This window comes from Dysidea avara, chromosome 2 (genome assembly GCF_963678975.1).
Source record: "Dysidea avara chromosome 2, odDysAvar1.4, whole genome shotgun sequence".
Classification (NCBI taxonomy): Eukaryota; Metazoa; Porifera; class Demospongiae; order Dictyoceratida; family Dysideidae; genus Dysidea; species Dysidea avara.
In genome coordinates, this window is record NC_089273.1 from 13,305,166 (window position 1) to 13,316,339 (window position 11,174).

The window sequence follows — 11,174 nt, forward strand, 5'->3', positions numbered from 1 at the left end:
AACATGTCTCATGATAAAACAGTTTATAAAAGCAATGACATTTTTAGTGAGCCCTAACATATGGTAGTGGCTGACATGTGTGTTATGAAGAATGGAACAACAAATACAGTAGAGACTGAGTTAATTGATAGTTTTGTATAAATACATTCTTATTCATCATTTCAAATGTGTTACAAGAACCCAAGACAAGCTACACGTACAAACATACATATGCATGCAGACACATACATGGACTACACAAACACGCACACACGCACACACACAAGCTTACAATAGTCTTGCTTCCCGGGATGACTAATCAACTCAGCATTCCTCGGTAAAGCACTAGTCTTCATCTGCATGACAGCAGGAATGATATATGTGTTTAATCCATGTGTACCAGTACAATTTAATGTGCTCATACACAGAGACAGTTTTGTACTATATGTGACAGAATACACAAGAAGCTACGTACGTAGCATAAGGAACTGTTAACAAGGTGTGTAAACCTCAAGTTATGTACATTAGAACAAAATGTCAACAATCTGTAACTTGGAAGAGTATAATACTCCAAATTTTCATGATGATCAGTGAGAACATAGATAATAGAGTAAAGGGATAGGAAACGCAAGCGATTTCCGGTTTGATTTCCGTTACGCGTGACTTGATAGGACAAGACAGTTTTGTGCTCAAGCATGAGAATTAGTGTTCTAAGCAGCGTAAATAGTAATCCAACAGACTACAGCAAGTATTTAGGCCTATGTGAGAGATTTTGGTGAGAGAATTCAGACCGTAGATTTTGTAACAAAGCGTATCGCATTAACCGTGGTTGTTACACGCTGTCACACTTTCGCTCATAGTACCTTCATGTCTCGTCCATACTGCTTCTTTTATAGCCGGTTCCACTTTCGAATGTTGTGGTAAGCTAGGCGTGTCACCAACACAGTCTTTTACCGCTGCGTTGTACTGCAAGGTGGTTTAAACTTTTGGTTAAAAATGGAAGATACTTAGTCGTTTCTTCAAGCAACAGTTCCTGTTTTGCTCCGATATTTCCTCTGGTTCCCTCTGTTAAATGGTAAGGAATAGGTTTATCACAGTTAAAAGGATAGAATATATTTACGAAGAAAATAAAGTGGTTTAAAGTAATTTTTGGGCCGTTTTTTTCACTTTCAATCTCCTTTAATTTTGCGTATAACTTCCTTGAGACCATCCTATTTCCTTCGATTACTTACTTGAGTTCACTGTAGCGAAGTTTCACAGTCGTTGGTTACAAAATTCTGTCGTTACAACAATTTGTTTCTCTTTGATACAAGCGCAGCAAGCGTAACGAGTATGTTCGTGACGTAATACACGAAATTCCAATAGAAGTGTACGTATTTTGTGACGTCACGTTATTGCGTTTCCTATCCCTTTTAAGTACTCTATTATCTATGGTGAGAACTATTGACACATAAAATTTGTAGGAGTGTTATCACTGACATGGTTGGTTTTGTGTGGGTACGAACTAGGGCTGGGACGAATATTGAAATTTACTTTCGAATATTCGCTAATATAATTTCGAACATTCGAAGCTTCGGTATTAGCTTTCAAGTTACAGGTTTTCTTGTATTTATGCACATCCTTCCTAGGTTTTACCTTTCTAAACCTATTTAATAAGTTTGTAAGCATTTGGAAAGTGCATAGCAGCAGTACTGAATGACACGATTGATCAATTGCAAATGGGCGTGTCCGCTATACTGTAATCATGCACAGGTAAACACCGAGTAATGGCTAAAAGTTCACTTTCCATGTATTATCTATCACCTTATAAGGTGTTTTAAGGCTGCAACTATGGTAGCAAGCTGAACTATGATGGTTTAAAAGTGGGAATGGCACACGAAGATCGATCACGAATAGACAAACATTGATTATGCGAGAGGAATAAAACAACAACATTCATAATTCTTTTGTAGACTATGAGTGCATAATGAAGCTTCGAAGGATACTTTTATAATTTGAAGGTTAAGTAAACTTCAAAGTTTACTTAACCTTCGAATTCGAAGCTTCGTCCCAGCCCTAGTATGAACCATATTTTCCTCACCTGTATACACCATGCAAACATACTAGCTCATACAGTAGTACTCACCCAGATCTCTTCAGGTGACAGACAGAGGTCAGTCTCAATCAACATCACTAGAGTATCCATCCACTTCATCTTATCATCTTCATTCTTTGTCTAGTGAGAACAAATATTATTGCAGACCAAAACTGACCAATATTCAAGTATTCAAGTGAACAACTTTGTGAAGTCATGAATGTGTCTATACACTAAGTACGTGCGTGTTGTGTTGTGCGTGTGTTTACGTACAACTTTACATATGTGGTACGTGTGAAAATACATTCACAGACATCACTAATATGGTACAGCAGGTGTTGGATGGCTTCCTATTACTAAACTGGACACCACAATTACAACTACAAACACACACACTATATAAACCACTCAGTGGTGACATTGAGGCTGACTCCCCACAATGGGAGAGATTCTGAACAAAGTGTAATGATAATGATATTAATTTTTGTACAAGTTCCCACTAAACTTGTGTGGAACTTGAACTACGCAACTACAAGCAGCCCTCCCTATTTTTATTATGTACTCTTGACTGTACATATTGTTATACAATATGAAACACTAGCATGCACACTTAAAACTGTGTAGCAGATTTGTGATTTTCAAGGGTTGGCAGCAATCGGTAAAGGATAGAAGTACTCTCTTTACACACACACTCCTATATTGTATAGGAGAGATTTTGCGTACCCTCACGTAAAAAAAACTCTCCTGTAGACAAAATATGGGAGTACACGCATTTAAATAGGATACCTCTACATTGCGGTGTTTTCCCATAATATATACGTAAGAGTAATACTGAATACCTGCGCAAAATTCCATGATCTGTTTGGTAGCATATTTATTTCTATCTGTGCTGCTAAATGAACGGGAATCTGTATTCTGCGGAATACGGAATAGCGGAATAAGCAAAAATCACATTCTAAACTTTTGTTATTGTTTATAGCCTCTATAACGTTTTAACATACATTCCTTACCTTGTAGAGAACACAATCACGATGGCACCGATCCTCTGGGCGATCTTTAAATAGGGCTATTCACTCCAGAACAATCTAACTAAGCTAAACTATACTGTTAACTTCACTACATAATCAAAGTTCTTTTTGCTATACTTGCTCATACCAGCTGCCACACATGAGCAGCTAGTTAGCTAACTGGCCGAACAGTTTATGACAAAACAATCCACCCCCTAGGTAGCTACCCTACATACATGGAATAATCTAACCTTTCTTATGACTCTGTTACCATTGCCTAAAGTGTTTCAAATAAATCCGGAGGATAAATACTGCTTTCAGCTCCCAACATCAGAGCTCCAACCTCGGCCCTAACACTTCGTATATAACTCTAATAAATTCGGGCAGTTACTCATGTGTGACAGCTGGTATGAGCAAGCATAGCCCAAAGAACTTCTAGTTTTTTTAGCGATTGTGTAGTGAAGTGTATTTGATGGTAGTTTAGCTTAGTTAGATTGTTCTGGAGTAAATAGTCCTATTTAAAGATCGCCCAGAGGATCGGTGCCATCGTGATTGTGTTCTCTACGAGGTAAGGAATGTATATTAAAATGTTATAGAGGCCATAAACAATAACAAAAAGTTTGAATGTGATTTTTGTTTATTCCGTTATTCCGCTATTCCATGGAATACAGGTTCCCTAAATCAATTGAAAGCTTTGTCAATACTTCAATTGTCACCTTCTTTGCTGACATCAACAAAGACCATTTCTATAATATATAAAGAATTTAAACTTTAGTGATTCCTGAAACAGTATTTCATTAATATGGATTCCCTTACTTCACCTACCTACTGAACATAAGAACATCTTGCAGCAAATGTTGTGGCTAGATGATGCAATCATCATTGCAGGCCAGAAATTACTGAGGCATCAATTTCCTGATATCAGTGGATCCACAGTGGCAGTTCCAGTCAGGAGGTGTGATGTTCTATCTGCTGGTGCCATTCACATTGTACACAGTCAATCAAACCACTGGATATGTATAAAGTTAATGAGAACAAGTCATCTGTAAACCTGTACGATAGCAAGTACTCAAACATACCATCCCCAGTTATAGATTTGATTCTTGATATCACCAACTATGAAGGAGATGTAGCTACCATCAAGAGCATGAAAATACAAGGGGTTGTACCAGTGGAGAGATCCGTAGGTCCTGAAGGGACGAGGAGGGTTGGCCAGGGTAGACATTTCCACAAGTTGAGCTCACCCCACTTTAATCCCTTTAGCAGCTGCCCACTCTTTAAATTCCCAATCATATACGAGCCACTATCAGCCACCCAGATCTGGAGTACTACATGGAGGTGAGCAGCGAGGCCTACCGCTTCCTCTTTGGATGCTGCTGGGGTAGACAGGAGGACTGCCATGAGCATGGCGTAAGCCTGCAGTCAGCTGCAGAGGTCAATAATAGTTGGAGATTTCCTGGGAACCTTGCTCACAATGTGGCCTTCCACCATTGACGAGCCTTCACGTGGGTCGGATCCTCCAACAAGCTGGGCTAGATTCACAAGTTCTCAGCATCTCCTCTGTGAGTCTTGTGGGAACCAAGGGAATACCCTCCGAGACTACTAGGCAATGGTCTATGGAGAGCTGAGAGAGGACCGACAGGCTGCTCACAGGGGGAAATAGGAGTCCCCATGTTGCCAGTAATGGTTCAACTGGAAGAAGTCACCTGAACAAAGCAAATAGCAGAGATAATGGCAGCTCTATTGCATTGCAATAGTGTGCTTCACTGAGCAAACAAAGAAATTTATATGACAGATATGATTAGTTACCACACCCCTTTTTCTCAGGGCCCCTTTGGAGAATACCACTGGCTGGATGATGGTCTTGTACTAAAACTAGCAGTAATGCACTACGAAGGAAGAGACAGATAGTGCACTGCACCAACATCAAGGGTACATGAACAACAGAAACAACAATGGTCAATATTCGATAGTTACCTGACAATGTAGGTGGGGCTTGCACCTTAGTGGGAGTAGCAGTGGAGGACAAAGGTTCCTAAATGAAGGTCTCGGCTGTTGTAGGATTCCAGCCACCACCGTGGCAATGTTGGACAGGTCATTCTGGGAGAGACTCAAACAGACAGTGGACGATGTGGGAGGCTGTAACACTGGCACAGACACTGGTATCACCGTGGCAAGGGGGGGGGGGGGGGGGGGGAATGGAGGTACTGGGACTAGTGGAACTGAGGCCGGAACCACTGGAGCAGAGATGACAGAAACCACTGGATGTGGATAACTGAAGTTACGGAAGCTGGAGCCACTGCAGGCAACGGCGACGAAACTACAGTAGCCAGACGCTGATGACCAAGTTCATACACTTTCACACAGAGCAAAGACACAAGCTGTTGATACACTGAGCAGAGTCCAGAAACAATGAGTTAATTATCCCACTTGCCCCCAATAACCACATTCCATCAAGTGCAAGAGGTTTGAATAGAATGACAACAAAGGGGAGAATGCATGGATTAGATGCGTTAACACTCTTTAACCTGCAGTTAAACTTGTATGAATGAGTTGAAGTATAGAAAATGGTGGGGAATACTAGTACCTGTATATGGATCCCAATTCCCTCAAGCAGGTAATATGTAGTCATCTGATTGCCACACCCATGTGCCCATGTGTGCCTACAGCATGACATCCACAGTCACTTTTATGCCTGTAACTAACACAACCACCAGACTTCACACAAATACCAGACTTCACACAGCCAAAAAGTTGCACAGAACTAAACAAAAGCCTGTATCTGAGATATCAGACAACACTGACAAAAAACACATATTGTACCTATCTAATTCACTTCACAAAGAAAAGTTTTCTGCAGGCTGAAGCTGCATCCATGTTGCTACATGTATATGTAAATAACGTTTCCTAGCTGTGTGTCTCCTACAAATCAAATAATTATGAGACACAAGGGTGATATATATATCATACAGTGAAACCTTACTTAGTGGCCACTTCATTAATAAAGTCAGTGGCCACATACTGCAGGACCAAACTGGTAAAACTCACACCCCATTCACACTACCTTCAAACCCTGGTATAGCACGGCACAGCTAAAAACAAATTGCAGTGTGAATCAATCGAGCTGTGCCAAACCGGGTCCAGCACAGCACAACAAGGAGAGGTAGACTGGTATGTATTGGCCTGGGATAGGATACAGTGTGAATGTATTAGGCTAACAATATAACTTGCTTCTGTTGGTCACAGAACAAGTATATTCTACACTCTAAAAACTGTTCTTCAAAGTGGTTATGACGTATTGTAGTTCTGCTTCACTTTGGGACAGTTACGCTCTAACAATGCGTTAATATTCCTGAGCACTCACTAGCTGCGGCTATAACATTGTACGACTTATTTTAGCTGGTTCTATGTTTCCTCACTACAATCCTAGTGCCTTTTATTAAGCATCAAAAGCTTGTGCACTTGTTTTAGCTAATTATTATTTAGCGCTCGCACTATTGAGCTCGTGTCAGATGCAGTAGTGTGAACAAGTGCCAACCTGAGTTCAACAACCCTAGTTGAAAATGTTCAGGCTAATCCTGTATAGTGTGAATGGGTGTATAACAATATTCTCTTAATAGGCCAGCTGAACAGACAGTCAATGTATCACTGCAAAAGTTGCTGCTCCTGAGTACCTGCCAAAAGCTATGCTAATAGTTTTAGGTATAATTAATTGCTTGGTATAATTCAGTCACCATTATAATGAACTACACTAGAGCAATAATATACAGACATCAATCCTCGTGGACAATGAATCATGATGGAAAAAAAGAGCTAATTTTTGGGGAAAAGACACTTGTAGAAGCTGTTGATGATGGTTATGTACAATAGGATTGTGTACCTTAGACATGACATGAAGTGACATGAGCATTGATTCACACGTACGTGGCTTAAAATGAATCATTCTTGTTCAGAAATCCTGGAAACCATCTTTGTAACTGGTTACGTTGGTTACAAGGTAACGCATGCTCATAATTGTTCTTTGTAGCAGTTACAACTGTACAGTGTATGTCTTTCTACTAGAACAACATATCTAATTGATCAACATTGGGAGCCAAAGATACAGTGGTATCAGCCGTCTTCAAGTTAACTACCAAGAGAGCTACAGATATTTCAGTTAGATGAAGCTGGTATGTGCACCAAATCAGTCAGGTTTACACTTTACAGCTAGACTGAACCAGGCTGTGCAGTTGTGTAGTTGTGATGGATGTGAACAAAAAAAAAAATTAAGTCAGGCTGTGTACACACAAGAGTACCATTAAAGTCTTGCTCCATAACTACCGGTAAATATTCCTTCACTGCATAATCAAGTTGTCATTTGGATAAAGACCTATTATACAGCATCCTTTACTGCAGAGTTGTACACCACCAGTTTCTTGCTTGGGGGGGGATCAGCCTGGTTATTGAGAGGTCCCACACTTGATGCACGGGAAGGGACCTGCTGCCACTGTTGTTTCCTTGAGCAAGAAACTTTACCTCCACTGCTCCAGCAATCCAGCTAAACCGGCTGTATTTAAGCTGCAAGAAATTTCATGAGTTAAATTTTCGTGTAAAAAATTTTCACCTGTGTCCTCAAGCGACAAAATTTTTTTAACAATGAATTACGTAACTTTATTATGGCTTTTTTGTATATAAGAGAAGCAGAATGACAAGCAGTGGAACTGAAGTGTGGCATCTCCGTTCCATGGAGGTGCTGCACCCCAGTTTCAGAAGTTAACCGTCAGCACAAATCAAGCAATGGACTGGAGTGGAATTGCTGTAGCTAGAAGCTCATTCCATGCAACTTGTATATTTGCGTATATACAAGTATAAGAAAAAATGTGGAACTTTAAATTAGATTAGGGACAGTGTATAACGCTGCAATAAAATGTACTGAAACAAGCTGGATCGGAGTAGTACATAATGTCCAAATACTGTGAAACAATAAGAAGTGAATATCCCTACTGTGCTACACTCTCTAATACTTGTTTGTAAATTATTTTGCAAGCTCATGACCACTAAATATCTGCTGAGTTATTCACAGCACTATTATACTAGATTATGACTCATACAATAACAACTGATCAGTGGGCGTGGCTCTACATAAGCCTGCAGACAATAATGGACATGGATTCTTGCATACCTACGGACTGATGAATGGGCATGGCCACCATATGTCTACAGACAGTTATTTACATAAGTAGGCGTGACTCGTGAAAGAAGCAGAGCTACGCTATGACGTTTAGTAACACGTGCACATTTAATTTAGCATGTGGGGTCAGACCCAAATAATTTGTAAAGCAGGATCTGGATGATCCAACTCGGTTTAACATTGTTACTAAATAAACTATATTTATTGAATTACACATTGCTATATAGTTCGCCATGAGTTGCTCTCTCTGATTGATATCAACAGCGAGTCACATACGCGTGTTTTTGGTGCAACCGGTGACCACGTGTATTCAAATAGTTAGATGCAATATACACTGGTATGGAAGCCATACTGTAGTCTATTAACACTCAGCAGTAGAACCTTGACTGATGGCCATGGTAAAGAAGGATAAAAGGTAAGACAATAGCGCAAGCATTGTATGCTTATCAATATACCTAAGGTTTTTTCTTAAGTGAACTAGAAACGTTTCTGTGAAAAAATTAGGGCTGTAGTTGTAGCCACTTTTCCACTACGCTAGACTGAAGGCGTCAGGCAGGCAGGCAATAGAAAATTCTGTTGAATAATTTTTTTTCCCTAAATTCTGTAGCAACTTGACGCAAACGTTTCGGGTCGATCTGAAGACACTTTTGGGCTTGGTTTTACCAAATCAATACTGTCATGTCGTCGTGAGGAAAGGTTTTTGGGTTTTATATCACAGATCACTCCCATACCTTCAATGTCCCTAATATACGTACAGTACTATCATACTGTATGATACGTCATTTAATGTGTCCTGTAGTATCTGTCTATCATGGAATGGCATCATTACCAATGCTATCGCTTGTGCGGCAAAATAGACGAAGACAGTTCTCCTCTTGGATGAAGGAGGCCCTTGTTTTTAATGACTGCAGCAGACATATGCTTGACACGCCAACGGCCAAGCCTCGATCCTGGTGGCCAGATAGCAGTTAACTGACTTCATTCAACCTCTCTAATATTACATTGGTAAAAAATTTTCGTGTAATTAATTTTCGTCAGATGCTAGCTTCAACGAAATATTTTTAACAGTTTATAAATATAGAAATATGGTATCATATACAGTATGTTCAGTACAATTCAGGGCACAGATAAAGAATAGCCTACTTGGCTGATGTTGTCATCTCTGTAAAAATAAAAATTATTTTTAAAACTCTACAGTACGTGATGGTAAATGGGTGTGTCAATCACACATGTATTGTCAAGTTGTAAAATACTGTAGCTACACTTGAAGCCATTTGGTGTACCAGTAAATCATTACATACAGCTTTCAGTTTCAACATTTGTCTGGGTAAAATGGCCACCAACAATTTTATAAGATTGGTAGTGAATTTGGCGATCACTCTGACTTTATCTGTGGTGAGATTTCTACTTGAATTTCTTGTGCTTAGGCTCTGAAATGCCACAGCAACTGTACTGTCATCCTAACACATAATGATGAAAAACTATCAGGACAATGAAACTTTTTATATTCTTCTTGTATTCTATACTTGTGCAACTAACACATGAGCACATCAAGGCATGATCACACGCTTACAATTTAATGAAACATATTGGATTGCACTGACACTTCGGCATTTAGAATAGTACTTGTCATTGTAAAATAAAGAATGTCTGTTCTATTAGAGTAGTAAATTGTTAAAGATATAGTGTATGTTCTGTTAGAGTGCTTAGTTGGTCAAAGTCAAAGCCGCATTGTCATGAAAGGGATTAGTGCAAAGTTGATAAAGTTAGGATTATCAGCTGTGCTGCTACCTTACATAGTAAAGAATTGGAATCAAATATGTACATATATGGACATACAGTGCCTGTACACAACATACAGTACAATAATATCTAACACTGTATAGTACTGTAACAAATGATACTGTGGAAGTTAAATGCTGCTTAAATTGTAGCATTTAACAACAAAGACCACCTCAGACATGAGGACATGTGTTCAACACATCAATTCAGCAAGAACAGCACTGTTGTAGAGAGCATGGCTGATAACTAAAAGGATAACTTCATGAGAATGACAGATATTGACCGGAATTGCAAATGCATCACCATGTCAACAAATCAAACCGGCCTTCAAGGATATTGTAATCAAAAGAGTGCTGTCCATGACTCCATGGTACATCCTCACTCAGTCTTGGGTGATTGGTTGGTTCAAACATTGACCGTGTGATTAAAACAAACAAAAAACTAAACCTCTTTATAATACACAAAAAGGAAGAGCTCTGTTACACTTCCACACAATCACATGTTACAATACTATACAACGTTAGACACTCTCATATTATTAACTGTTGGTACAGGTATTATCTACCTCTAATAGAAAGTAGTAGTCTCTGTTAGTGATGGAGAACACCTTGAAACAAAATGGATGGTTCCTTATAGGTGCTGCCATTACAGAAACTTCTTCCCCCTATAAACAGAGATTTGTAATAAATACAACCACCAGTTATGTGAACTTTTTGTGTCTGATTGTGTAACTACGTATATAGGTATATGTTTGTACATCACATTACATGTGTGCTGATAAAGACTACCTACAGCTGCACAGAGGTGTAGGAAGATATTAAACTTATGTGGTGCCTGAGTTTTCATCTGTAGGACTTGATACAGCTTCCTGCTGAGTTACTCATATCCCCAGTACCCCAGTAATCTGTGGACCCCAATTGTAGCAGGAACATAGGATTCATGGGTGCTTGAGCAACCATAAATGTTTCTAACCAGAATCAAAATCACTAATCCTTCCTTTTCTAACTTGCCAGTAATTCCATCTGCCTTGATCTGGCTTCAATCATAGTCCATAGGCGTAAACAAGCGTGTGGCACAATTGCATTAAAATAATAGAATACTAGTCTGCCTCATCAAAGATCAAGATACTCTAATAGAGCAGTCATATACCGTAATAAAATAG

At 39.4% G+C, this 11,174-nt stretch overlaps 1 protein-coding gene across 2 annotated transcripts in view; it reads right to left on the reverse strand.

The window, feature by feature from the left end:
- The window catches only part of LOC136246652 (uncharacterized), a 32,749-nt gene that overhangs the window by 10,918 nt on the left and 10,657 nt on the right, over positions 1-11,174 (reverse strand). For both annotated transcript variants that reach the window (XM_066038183.1, XM_066038182.1), the window contains 3 exons: positions 10,578-10,676; positions 2,105-2,194; positions 272-335 (listed from right to left, as the gene is read on the reverse strand). In XM_066038183.1, coding sequence (XP_065894255.1) covers positions 272-335; positions 2,105-2,194; positions 10,578-10,676 — 253 coding nt within the window. The remainder of the gene's footprint in view (positions 1-271; positions 336-2,104; positions 2,195-10,577; positions 10,677-11,174) is intronic.